Source organism: Nymphalis io, chromosome 1 (assembly GCF_905147045.1).
Source record: "Nymphalis io chromosome 1, ilAglIoxx1.1, whole genome shotgun sequence".
Taxonomy (NCBI): domain Eukaryota; kingdom Metazoa; phylum Arthropoda; class Insecta; order Lepidoptera; family Nymphalidae; genus Nymphalis; species Nymphalis io.
Genome location: NC_065888.1, coordinates 8799592 through 8813888, shown reverse-complemented (window position 1 = coordinate 8813888; position 14297 = coordinate 8799592). Strand labels below are relative to the sequence as shown.

General features: G+C 32.0%; 1 protein-coding gene across 1 annotated transcript; it reads right to left on the bottom strand.

Annotated features, from left to right (window-relative positions):
- Nucleotides 1-157: 157 nt before the first annotated feature.
- Nucleotides 158-14083, bottom strand: LOC126768370 (chromodomain-helicase-DNA-binding protein 1). The gene is made up of 24 exons (XM_050486396.1): nt 13677-14083; nt 12667-12755; nt 12234-12593; nt 11891-12070; nt 7742-7917; nt 7262-7591; nt 6930-7180; nt 6714-6827; nt 6458-6622; nt 5978-6258; nt 5516-5873; nt 4914-5288; nt 4579-4830; nt 4337-4504; nt 4117-4237; nt 3829-4019; nt 3541-3712; nt 3294-3456; nt 2835-3207; nt 2483-2701; nt 2098-2400; nt 1774-1994; nt 1181-1576; nt 158-1103 (listed from the first exon to the last, which is right to left on the bottom strand). The coding sequence occupies exons 1-24, from the start codon at nt 13683-13685 to the stop codon at nt 896-898; spliced, it is 5475 nt and encodes a 1824-aa protein (XP_050342353.1). The 5' UTR covers nt 13686-14083; the 3' UTR covers nt 158-895.
- Nucleotides 14084-14297: the final 214 nt, after the last annotated feature.

The following is a 14297-nucleotide window of genomic DNA, read 5'->3' as shown; positions in this document are numbered from 1 at the left end:
CCAAATGGGATGCCAACTAAATTTTTATCCTGTACGACCTTAACGGTTACACCAATTTCGTATTTTATTCAGATTGTACCATAAGACAGCATCTCGTGACCTATAACGATAAAATGATCACTAGGTAAGGTAGGGGTAGAAAAGTAATAGACATAAATCAACTTTTAATAATATGTTTATTTATCATGGTTTATACCAAGACGCTTCCACTCTTATTACACTCAATTGCATGTAACAGAGAATAAGATTTTACATATGTATAAAAATAGGACTGTACGAATCCCGCTTGGACTCAGAAATGCATGTTTAATGAGAAAGGAAATACAATGAACTCTTTCCTATACACTGCCAAAATGCAATGACAATATTGATGTGCCATTCTAAGCTATACACAATGTTCTGAACTGCACATGATTTTATTTATACGCAAATCGCTGAATTTTGTACATTGACTATCATATACGCATATCACCACCTGTCGTTGACAAATAAATACCTAAAATTGGCATTAAATTAATAGAAAATCAAGAAATATCTGATTAAGATATTACTATTTAAAACCGGTAAAATTGGCAACAAATTGAAATAATGTAAAAATAATATTGTCTAAAACTGTACACTAACAAATAATCGACAGACTTGGAAATAAATAAATTTACTATACAGTCTCACTTATAAAACACGGTTACAATATTGTTAAATGTCTCAAAGTCAAAATCGATGACGCTCTTCGCTTATCACATAGATAAAAACCACAGCACTATTTGTCACTTACACTTTACGTCTAAATCAGCGTCCACGGAAAGAGATCTATATCTATTGACTATTTACATATTTATTTTTATCATTATCACTATATTTACAGAGAACATTCACAGCTCAATCGATGAGCTTACTAAGTCGGTGGAGCCCGCCGATCATAATCTCTTCTATAGACTTCGCGCTCATAATCTCGCTCGTCATATGCGTAGTCCGACTGCGGTGTGTAACCGCGCCACTCGTCCGGGTATGGACGTACAGGAGGGAAACCCATCCCTCCAGCCATCGCCGTACCTTCGTAATATCCACTGTAGGGACCTTGCATCGCTGCATATCCTCCAAACCTAATTAATAAAAAAAAAAGTTAAATATCATAATAATAATCCGTTCTGTGTATAAACAATAAAGCACAATGTTGTACCTTCTCTTATCATGTGGCCGACCGTTGCGATCACCTCCACGGTACTGACGAGGACCCGGATAGGCGGGCGGCGTCCAGGCAGGGTGCGCCGGATGCGACGGGTGCGCAGCGTGGTCGCCATGCGCGTGGGGCGCATAAGGCGGACGCACACGCGGTGGGCCAACTCCACCGCTGTCTCTTCGCGTACGAGAGCGATCCCGATCACGATCGCGATCGCGATCTCGATCTCGATCTCTTTCCCTGTCACGATCTCGATCTCGATCGCGATCGCGCTCACGGTCTCGATCTCGGTCTCGCTCTCTCTCTCGCTCCGTCCGGCTCCGCTCTCTGTACATCAAATTGTCCTGCTTCAGGCTCCCTTCCCTATCTCTGCGTTCCTTTTGTTTGTGTTTATGTCTGCAGGTATGTAAGAAGCAATGGTGATGAAAGGAAAAGTTAGCGATGATAAAAAGTTATGAAATAAAGAGATTTCGAAATGACAAAGCGAGGAAAATGTGCACATGAATGAGTTATATGTTTATATATGAAGAAATATGATGAGTAATATGTCTCATCATATTTTTTCATATATAAACATATACGTGTTAACTTACCTCTCGTGTCGTTTGTTTTCTGTCGGATCGGGGTCACATTCACCCTCCTCTAGTTTTCTTTTTACCCCAGATGCGTGAGGTATCTTTTCATTATTTTTATCTATTTTGTCTTTTTCTATCTTTGATCTTTTCTCTTTTCGATTATTTTCGTCATTTTTGGCCTCTTTTTTATATGATTTTACATGATTATTTGAGCTATGTATATTGTTTTTAGCACTTAACTAAAATAGGACAATGAAATATTAAAACTTAAAAAACAAATCACCAGAAAATAAATTTACCAAAAAACAAATAAATTTAAACAAATAAATAATTTAAATATACCTTGTTTTCTTTGTGTTTTCCATCCTTTTTACCATCTACAGTTTTCTTCAGACCATATTTATATAGCCGGTACAACTGCTTAGCATCAAAATTGGTAAATTTTGACACAAAATACCAGAGATTACTCCTCCATTCAACTTTTTTTTCAGGATCTGGGTATTCAGATAAACATATGTCTATTTGATTTCCTATTTGTGTCAGACAAGCTCTTGTTCGGGATACTTGTTCTGTTTCTGAGAGAGTTTGGTCTGGATTATCAAGGGCACGAAGAGCTTTTTTAACTGGTCTCATTTTTTCTTTACACTGAAATAATGTTTTCATTAGTATATGGAAATTAATGATAAACTTAAATATTGGGTAAATTAAAGTAAAAGATTATACATACTTCCTCAAATACTGATGGATCTAAATCACCTAAAACCTCTAAAGCTCTTGGCTCATTATTAGCAGTGAAATGCATAGGGCCAGCAGGCTTTTTACGACCCTTAATTTTATCATTTTTGGGTCGATCTTTACCCTCTTTTCGTGTGCGCTTCTTATCCTTTTCTTTTCTGTCATTGGAGGTTTCATCATGAGTTAAAATATCCTCCAATTTTGATTTGCCCTAAAATAATATTAATGAGGAATATAATATTGAATAGTTATTATTTAAATATAAACATATGCAATTGTTTTTTTTTAAATGGACTAATCTTAGCATAAGTATACAAAGTTTAAAATACACAAAACACACAAACCTTTTCTCCTTTATCATTCTTTGCATTTTTATTTCCTTTTTTGCTCTCATTGCCTGAACTCATATCTTCATCCACAGTGTCTTTTGTTACAGGCTCTTTTGCACCTTTCTTCATTCTTGGTTTTCTTTGTTTTTGTTTTCCGTTTTTTTGATCAAGCAACTTTTTGATTAGTTTTAATAAATATTCGGCTCTAGATTGTAAATGCTTTGCCTGTGGTTTCTTGTCCTCATTTGTAAGAATTTTATCACCAATAACAAATGATGAGTCCATTTTAATTGCTTCCCAAGAACCCATCCCATACTGATAAATACCTGCTAATAACTTAGAATCATCCTCAACGCCCCATTCAATATCGAAATTGGCCGGCCTTGTCCTAAAATCATAAATTTCATGTTAACAAAAAATTAAAAAGTAATTGATTTCTTCTTTTGAACTCATGAATGTTTAGTAAAACATTACCTGAAATCTAATAGCCATTTAAGTCTTTCTTCTTTAGTTTGTGGTAAGAAATCATCTAAAGGTGCAAGTTCATCCTGACAGGCTGCCATCGTTTTTGCATTGACAGGAACACCACCAAGCTTAAAAGTCTTTCTTGCGTTTTTGCGGCCATCGTTATGCTCATCTAAAATTACCATGCATAAGATATTCATATACATAAACTTATTATGATTATATATTAATAAATAAATATTTTATTATAACTTACTAGTGGATTCAGTGGTATCATTTAATACAGCTTTACATCTCTCTTGAAGAATCTCTCCCAATTTTTTGAGGTCAGCTAATGGTTTTTCCTGAAGCTCAGCATCACAAGCTATGCTATCAAGATGCTTTAAAGGTGCAGAAAACTTCTTAAAGCTTTTCACAAACCTACGAATCTAAAATGAAACCATAAATACATTTAGTTAATAAAACTACTACTAAAAGGTAGCAGAAGAAGGAATAATTCCACATGACTTTATATGATAAATGTTAAAATTAATTGCAATCTCACCTCCTGATCCGTAAATCCCTTAATCTTTTCCCTGTGCGAGGCAGGAGGACGACCTCGCTTCCTGGGTCGGTCGTCATCAACGCTAACATCGGCATCGGATATGTCACTGTCAACGTCACCCTCACCATCAGCTCCGTCACCGCCGTCCCCACCGTCCCCACCACTGCGACCGCGACGTTTGCGGCCACCTCCTAATGCAAGGTCACAGGTTACATAGTCGCAGATAAAATTATAATGAAACATTAAATTAATACCAACAAAAGTATATTTTGACCCTTCAATACTTACTATCGTCAGCATTGTTTTGCTGCATATTCTTTCTTCTAGGTGGTAAGTACAAATCCTCCATTTCCTTATTCTTTTCTTGTTCAGCTATAGTTTTCCTAACATTTTCTGGTATAATGTCATCCTAAAAAATGTTCTCAGTATATTATAAAAATATAAAGCAATATATTTTAAACAAACATTAATTGAATCAATCAATAAACAAAAATAATCATTTACATACCCAATCTTTACCTTCCTCTTCAATACTTTCTTTTTTCACTTCCATTACAGCTTTTTCTTCATCAAACGCAAAACTAGCAACTTTAAAAGCAGAAAGTAGTTCATCCCCTGCCATTGTGGGTCCTTCATCCCTAGTCTCTGCTCTTTGCAAAATTTCATCTATATCGCACTAAAAATAAATTAACAATATTTAAGAAATAGCACAAATAGTAACTTTTTTAAATACTAACATTTAATACTTACGACGGGATCCTCATCATTTTCATCATCATCTTTAAACAACTCCTCTGCACCAAATTTTAAAATTGCATTTAAATCTTCCTTGTTAAAAGGGTTATTTGCACTTGTGGCAGAGGCATCTCTTTTATTAAGGACAGTTCGGCCTGTAGTGTCCATTCTCTGAATGACCAAATGGTCAAGAACCATTTTTCTTTTAGCTCTTTCTACTATATCTTCTTCTACAGACCTGGCAGTTACCAATCGATAAATATTTACCTATGAAATTAGTGTTACAAATTAATTATTAAACTATACCCAGTGTTTGTCATATCATAAATATCAATTCAAATAATAATTACCTGATTTTTTTGACCAATACGATGAGCGCGAGCTTGTGCTTGTAGGTCATTTTGTGGATTCCAATCAGAATCAAATATTATCACAGTATCTGCAGTTGCCAAGTTAATACCGAGGCCACCTGCTCGTGTAGATAACAAAAAGCAGAAATCTTGCGAACCTTCAGCATTAAAATGATCAAGAGCCTGCTTTCTTATTTCTCCTTTTATGCTTCCATCCAAACGTTGGAATGGAAAGTGACGCCTTTGTAAATATTCAGCAAGTATATCCAACATTCTTACCATTTGAGAAAATATAAGCACTCTATGGCCAGTTTCTTTTAGCCTGCATAATAATTTATCTAATAAAAGCAGTTTCCCAGAGCCTCTTAGAAGTTTCTAAAACAAAATATATTATCAGAACTATTGGGCTCTGTCAAAACATTTGAAGGTAGCAATTCAAAGATCTCAAAAAAATTGTGACATTATTCCTAACATATACCTAATATAATAAATTATACCTTTATTGCACACAAAAAATATGTATTGCAAAAGAAACATTAAAAGAATAACGACAATGTACATATAAGTATACTTAATAATAGCAAATAAAAAAAAAATTATACCTCAACAGCATCTGTAGTAGCAAGAGATGCTCTTGATTCAAAATCTTCAGGTTTTGTCAGGAGTGCATGATTACAACATTTTTTCAGTTCTATCACAATATTAATAAATGTATTTATTGAGCCCTTTACACCTTTTCGCAATGCACTGTAGTTTTTTGTAAGAATCCATTTGTAATATTGTTTTTGTATGGAAGTCATTTCCACCCTTAAGATCTGTTCTACTTTTGCAGGTAAAGATTTCTCTACATCTTTTTTTTGTCTCCTTAATATAAAAGGTTCCAATTGTTTATGTAGTTTTTCATATCCTTTAGTTGCGGCATCTTCATGATCTTTCTCAAATTCTTCCCAAGATTCAAATCTAAATACAAAATAACAGTCCTATAGTTACATACAAGTTACATTTTATAAAAATAGTCGAAAATACAATTTGTGAATATTTCATTAACTTTTAAGTTTACTTACTTGTATGGCATTATAAAATGTAGCAGTGCCCATAACTCCTTTAAGGAATTCTGTAATGGTGTCCCAGTAACCAGTAATCTATGATTTGTATCAAATTCCTTCAAGGCTTTATACAAAAGTGAATCATCATTTTTTAACCTGTGTGCTTCATCAACTAACAGACAAGCCCAGCTAAAAGACCTCAGAAATTGTCTATCTTTTAATAATATCTCATAAGTAGTTAATATTGCATTGAATTTTAATCTTTTTGAACTGGCGAAACTCCATTCAAATTGTCTGATCTGTAAATTAAAAGTGAAATTATTTTTTGTATAAATTAATATTATTTCTAACCTAGTTCTAAGCAAATAACATAAAAATAGTTTTAAATCAAAGGCATTTTTATTATTTAAATTGTATTATATAGAACCGAATTATAATTATTGCACAATATAATTCTATTTTTTCTTTGTTTAATAATTAAAAATTATATTTACTTACAATATTTCTGCTAGTTACATCACCAATATAAGTCACAACGTTAATATCAGGTGCCCATTGCGTAAATTCTCTTTGCCATGCTGTCATTGTACTTAAAGGCACCACACAAAGGAATGGCCCATATAGTTGTTGCGATTTAAATAAATAATACAAGAAACATATTGTCTGAAACAAGACATATATCAGTAATTCACACTATTATTATAATTTATATATATTGGTATACTTATAAAATATGTATATCTAGATAAGTTACCTGTATAGTTTTGCCTAATCCCATTTCGTCAGCTAGAATGACAGAATTATCTTTACACCAGGAATGTATCAACCAATTTAATCCATCCATTTGATAATCTCTCAATATAAAAGACTGTAAACAAACAATTTATAACTTTTTAATAAGTAAAACTAAATTATTAAGTAAAATGTTTGAAAAATATTTTGTGATTAATTTTTTTATTTTAATAACTACCTGATCTTTTCCCATATACTCGGGTTGTTCTTTTACTTGGTGGAATTTCGGCCGTCGTTTTAAAACAGGACAATGTCTGGATGGAGTTGTTTTAGCAGCTTCCCTACTTTTAAATGTTTCTACTTCTGCAGGCCACCTTTTTTCTATTAGAGAAGAATCTTCCCATGTTGAGTCTGCATATGGTAATGACTCCCATTTGCAAAAGTATTCATGAGCTGTTCCACCACCTTCCAACTGTCTCGTTTGTTCAGCTAAAAAAAAATGTATGCATTCATATAATTAACAAAAAAAAAAACTCAATATTATTTATAAGCAATTAAAGGAATATTTACCAAATATCCTTTCTACAAAATTGTAGGTCTTCACCAATTCTTGCTGTAATTCAGATTGACATTCAAAGTAATCAATATCTTCAGGGCCAGCTTGTTGCCTCCACCACGAAAGTTCAGCTTCTTTCTTTATATAGTTTTCTAACTTTTTAAGCCCTTTAACTTTTTGTTCACTGATTGTTTTCTCAGATTCCCATGTATTATGTATATGAGACCATCCTTTCCATTTAATCAGGTACTGCGGTTCAGTGTTTTCTTCATCATCAGGATTACAACCTTCATTGGGATCACCATGCTCTTCTATATAGTAAACTGTAGTCACATTTCCAGTGACTGAACAATGATAAGAAGACATTAGCTAAAATTTGATACTACATTCCACAACAAAGCAAATAACGCATTAATGATCTATTATCTTTAATTTAAAGGTAGCATGTTTTAAATTTAATTTATCTAGAAACTACGATTATACAGAAAATTTACCTCCTTTCTTTCCTCGTCTGTGACCAAGAACCCTTTCAATAGTCTCACTATGATCTTCAGGTTCAGGTTCAACTTCTCCCTCCCCTTCGACTTCCAATAAGTCTGAAGAGTCAGTTTGTTCATCACTGGCTTCTTTGTAACTGACAGCAGCTCCAGTTCGCCGTGTTGCTGCGCGACTACAAAGAAAAATTACTAGTTTTTTCCAAAATAATCAATTGTAAAATGATTATTTGTAAACTGTTATCATTTTTATTATAAATGACATTAGGAACATATTTCATGTCACATTAAATAATATATTTTTAACGTGTATTAAATAAATATTTTAATATACATATTAATAAAAATCGCTTTAAAAAAGTTATAATTAATTGTAACAAATATTTCGATAACATTTGCATGAAAACTGTAAGAAAATACATGGTGTAATCGGTACTATTTACTTAACCAAAAGGTTAAGAGAATACTTAATTCGATGTAGATTTATTTAATATATTAAAGAAGATTTCGAGTAAATAAAACAGTTTCAATAATAGTATAAACAAAAATTTATGAAATCTTGTTTGTCCTTGGCCGCCATCTTGAATAAATCCCAATAAGTTAAAATGGCGGCACGATGTTACACTTAATAATTAAAATTCGGTTCAATTTATAAATTACGCCTATGTAGTTATATGTTAATTCGATTTTTTTGTAAACACGAGACAAAATTACTCTTTGTCTATTATCTTAATCATGATAGAAAGTTTCGTTTTGACCCCAAGATATTTATTTTCACAATAATAAGTTGATCTACCTAATGAGTAAACAAACAGAAAAAGCGGGATTCATAATAACGCTATATGTTTTTGAGACAAAAACTGCATAATTAATTATATTTACAAAAAATGTAGAGATATTACTAGGGACGTTTTGTAAAACTCTTGTTTTATTTTTATAACAAAAAAAATCTTATGTCGTTTACTACATTTTCTTTCCGCGAAAAACCACATTTGTTGCATGTCCATGATGTCACCTATACTTCAAATTAAATTTGTTTCTTAATCAGTGGCCGCGGAACTGTTGACACGATTTATTAATTAAAAAAACATTCCTTATTCTTCAGAATAATATGTTAACTATGTACGAGAAAAAAAATACAATACTATTCAGTCATAGTCATAAAAGCAAAGAAAAGAGATAGCGCGCAGAGGGGCATGTATATAGATGCGCAGGCGAAAACATATTTTGCTCGTAACATGCCCAATTTTTATTGAAAAATACTTCGCACTTGATATAGAAGAAAGTTCAGGTACAATTCTGCTACATATTCGAGTCATGTAAATTTGCCATTCGAAGTAGTCGACTGTTTTTATCTTCAACAACTTCTTGCGGCCACTCGCTCAATACAGAAAACGTGTTATTAATACGTTAAAATGGGTGTTTGTTACGCTTTTACGTCTTAACTTCTGAACCAATCATCATGAAAAACAAACACACAAACAAGCATTTAATGACAAAAGTAGATTTTTTATATAAGTTGCGGTAATGTTGAAAGATTTTATAAATATAATTTTTTTTTTGTGTTGTACTTATTTTAAATAAAAAGAAAACTTCTTTATATTGATTTATCTACAATATTAATATTTTTATTTTCACTCAATTTTTTAACAATGAAATATATTGCGGCTATTTCGCAGCAGGTTTAGCGGCAAGTTCATTACGCCAGTGAGTTGTGTTATTTGTTGAGCAGTAGTTAAAATATACTGACGATTACTATAAGTCAATCAATTCAAGATCAATTGGAAGAGCTTCAAATACCATATTTCCGGTTTTGGTGATATTATATCTAAAATATGTATCTAAAACTTAATTGTATACTTTTTATGAAAGGATTTCAGAATTTTATTACATATGTATACATACTTTTAGGCAAAATATCATTTATTATTTTTCTTTAATTAAAAAGTTTGGCCCTTTAAAGTAAAATAGAGAAGGATCGCCGCACAAGATGTACCCAATATAAGATAAGTACATAATATATAGTACCACGCGAACCACCAGCCTTGGGAACTAAGATGTTAAGTCCCTTGTGCTTGTAGTTCTACTGGCTCAATCACCCTTTAAACCGAAACACAACAATACTAAGTATTGCTGTTTGGCGGTATAATATGTGATAAGTGGGTGTTACGCACTCAGACCGGCTTGCACAAAACCGTACCACCAAGTAAACACGGTACTTACGAATGGAACACATGAATTCTTTGCGCCGTCTACTTCGCCATTGTTCCTTTTACTAACCATAATTATTTTAATTTTGCAAACTCCTAGGATAATAATTTAAATTAATTATACAGTACAAAGGTGGAATATGTTACAAGTTCGAAAGGCACCGCGGTCGTTGTATTTTTTCTATGTTACTTATTAAATAATACTAAAAAAAAGCACAACCGTACGCAACTGTTTCCAGTTTACGAAAATAAAATGTGTAGGTAAATAATAGACTAAGCGTAACTGTTGGCTCCCGACATCCGCGATTCACTCACCCCGCAGCATTTTTTTTGCATGACTTTACCAGTCCTAACTTCTAAACAACAGGTCCAATTCGAATAATTTAAAGAGGAATTTTCATGTACATAATCAATCTTTATTATGGAACTATTGTGTTGCATAAGCATTAATATCATGATACGATCGTCATCATCTTTCGATTCTATCGTGTTTTAATTAACTAATTTGAACAAAGAGCATATATTATGACTTTACTATAATAGTTACAAACATAGCCCCGCGGACTTTTTTGCGTGTGATGAGTACTACAAACATGTAATACATTATTTAGTTATCATTAATAGTTTCGAGTCGAATCGCTCGCTAAATAATGACTTTTAATGGAACATTTTCGATAACCTGGGTTACATTATTGCAAGTTTGGTAAGGATCTCTATTTTCTAAAATAAAATATTCTTATTTTAGTCGCTGATAATGTAGCTTTCTGTAGGCGAAGGAATGTTTAAAATGGATTAGTAGTTTTTGAATTTATCCATTACAAACAATCATACAAAAAATCAAATCTTACCTCTTTATTATATTATTATTTGTATAGAAGTATAGATTAAATATAATTTATGTCATTCAATATAACATGTTAACTTATTTCTTCCTTCCTCTATTGAGAAAAAGTTTTCTGTAATCAATATCATCTAATCTTGAAATAATTTCTAAATTTAACCTAATTTGTGAATTGATTCCCATTGAACATTTTTCTCAACTTTCCGGATCTTTATATATTTTATTTGTTAAAAATTAAGTTATAACAAAAATATTCAAACTGTACAGAACTTTTAAAATTATGTTTAAATAAATTAAAATAGCTTGAGAAAAAAATAATTTATTTCATAAAGTATTTATTTATTATTATTAGTCTTTGTGTACTTGACTTATATAAACAGTAACAGTACAGTAACAGTAACAGCCTGTTAATGTCCCACTGCTGGTCTAAGATTTCTTTCTTGAGGAGGTTTGGAGCTTATTCCACCACGCACGCGTGGCATGGTTGAAATTAGACACATGCAAGTTTCCTCACAATGTTTTCCTTCACCGTCAAGCACGAGATGAATTATAAACACAAATATGAAAATTCAGTGGTACTTGCCCGGGTTTGAACCCACGATCATCGGTTAAGATTCACGCGTTCTAACCACTAGGCCATTTCAACTTTAAATATTGTATTTAATTGCAAAAAGTTAATACCACACCACTACTTGACATAATTTCCTTAATTTTGCACAAAACATAAAAAATCATAAATAGTTGTTTATTGCTGGCTAGTATGCTTCTACCTATAGTAATATTATATTCAAATAAATTTCTAGGGTCGCCGTCATCGAAATCGATGAGGAGTACTATATATATAATATTATAAATGCGAAAAAGACTGTCTGTCTGTCTCTTATGCTTTCATGGCTAAGCCATTGACCCGATTTTTATAAAATTTTGGTATCTAACACCTGCTCATCCCCCAATAATAGGGCGAAAACAATTTTGAAATAATTTGACTACTGCTTTTGCACAACTTGACAATAAAGTGTTATCAAATACCACTTTATTATATTTTTTTCTAGACAATACTTTAAAAAATAGCAACATGATTTCAAACCTCTACATTACCTCCTAGTTTCTTCATCAGATGCTTCTGTACTTTCATCTTCATCACTGGTAAATCTTCTTCTTCTTGATGGTTTCTTTTTTCTTAGAGGTACGTTTCTTTGGCCTGGTCGTTTAGAAGGTGGAGGTGGTGAACCCTTCATATCACTATCACTATCGGAGGTATCTGAATTCCATGAGTTGCTATAAATTAAAATAGTACTTAGTGGTTTGGTTGTGATTAAGTTCTGGTTAAGCTTTGTAATTCGAAAAAATAACAATGAAACTAAATGATTACTTAGTTGGCAGTGGAGATCCAAATTTAGGAAAATCAAAAAAATAAAAGTAATTATAATTGTATTCTAACCTTTTTTTTCTACTTTTTCTATTATGACTTCGTCCTCGCTCACTTGAGTCACTATCTGCAAGTTTCAGTCGATCTGGTTCTTTTCTTGACCGAGCTGATCTCCTTATGCCATATATATCAGGATTATCTTCCCAGAGATCTGATTTCACCTTTCCATGATTATTTCTTGACTTCCGTTTTGATATTGAGTCATCTGAAGAATCTTTATCAGTATGATGATCAGATTTGGAAGAATTGGCATTACTGTGTTTTGGTGAAGATTTTGTGTCATCACTAAGATGTGACCTGTCTGCATTGGAAGATTTTTCAGATCCTGATCTGCCAGCTGACCCTGATCCAGAAGAACTAGAACCACTGTCACTGAAGAAAAAATATATTATTAATAAATAAACATTCACATTAGTCTGCAATAATTAAAAAAAATATTAAGCACCTCTCACTGCCTGAGCCTGAACCACTAGAATCACTCTTCTCTCCTTTCTCGCTCATAGAATCACTTCCAGATTCATTCATTGAGCCCTTCTGGAACAATATAACACATGTTTAAAATATTTTAAAGAAAAAGAAATTCTAAAATTTAAATCTGTATGTATAAAGCAGGGTGATAAACAACACAATTATAAGAATTTATACTGGCAGCAGTACTATAATTAATTATGAAAGAATAATTAATAAAAATATTAATTATTTAAAAACAAATGAAAACAAAAGTACATTCATTATTGAAAATATGGAAGAAGCAAACATGATAACAAATAACAGTAGTGAGTAGCACTTTATGGTCAGAATGTTTAGAGTGTGGGGGGGGCAGTTTACTAATAATTAGCATTAATAAAAGTTAAGTGTAAGGATCATCTACCTTTTAAAATAAGAGATTTAACAAGGAATCTATACCAGTAGGTTTTTCTACTGATAATTCGAGAAAACACTTAAAAAAATAAACACCTACACAACATTTTTCGCCTATTTTTCAAGAAATTACTCCAAAATTCACAAATTTAAAACACATAAACAACCAATTATATAATTCACCACAAATTAGCCTAATCACTGAAATAAAGAAAAATATATTAAAACATAACCTCAAATGCATCTGCCTACATAAGTAGTACTTGGTAAGACCAATTTTCAAAGCCAAATTGCAAAAATGGGTCCCTTTCCAAAATCATTTTTCTTGGCCTCTTGGGTAAGATTACGTAACAAAGAAGCAGTGAAAACGGATTATTTTGTGGAACAAACAAATTTTAATACATAAAAACACAAAAAACTATTGTAAACAATCATAGAAAACGATTTATTCACTATTACGTCTTAAATATTCTTCGTTTTTTACGGCCACACCCACAGCTTCTAGAACATTCTCGTACTATTAAAAACCCGAAAATACCAATAATATATTAATATATACTGAATTAAAGGCGAAAAAGCTTTTAAAATACTTACCAAGAGCATTTTGTTGAAATTCTACTGATTGCACTATATCTCAATTAATTGCAGATAGAAATAAATAAAAAGTATTCAATTCATTTAATATAAAAACATTGGAACACTTGTTGTGACATTTTTAAATATAATTTTATGATAAGCCAATAAAATTGAAAATTATAATTCGCTGCAAAATCTTGTCAAGCGACGCCATTTTGTCGTCGCGTGAATTCTGGTGACGACGGATTGAAAATTTTAGAAAATCCCTACACAACTTTGGCAAAAACAGAGTAAGCAGATACAGTAATCACAAAAAAATTAAAAATGAAACTTTTGATCCGTCGGAAATACTTCGTTCTATATTGAAAATGATTAGAGCACCGCGCACTACCAGTAAAACTCGAAAGCTACAGCCATATTGCCACAGCTAGTGCCCTGACACGAAATTTTAGAAAAAATTAATGACTGTGTGACCAGCCTACAATAAATAATATCGACGCAATTTCCGCTAATAAATTTAATTTCAAATATTAATTAAATTCATAATTTGAAATATACAAATACATAAAAAAACTCTATAGAGAAAAAAAAATCTCAATGTAGAAGAAAATACTCTTTGTAGCTATCAAATTTAAAAAG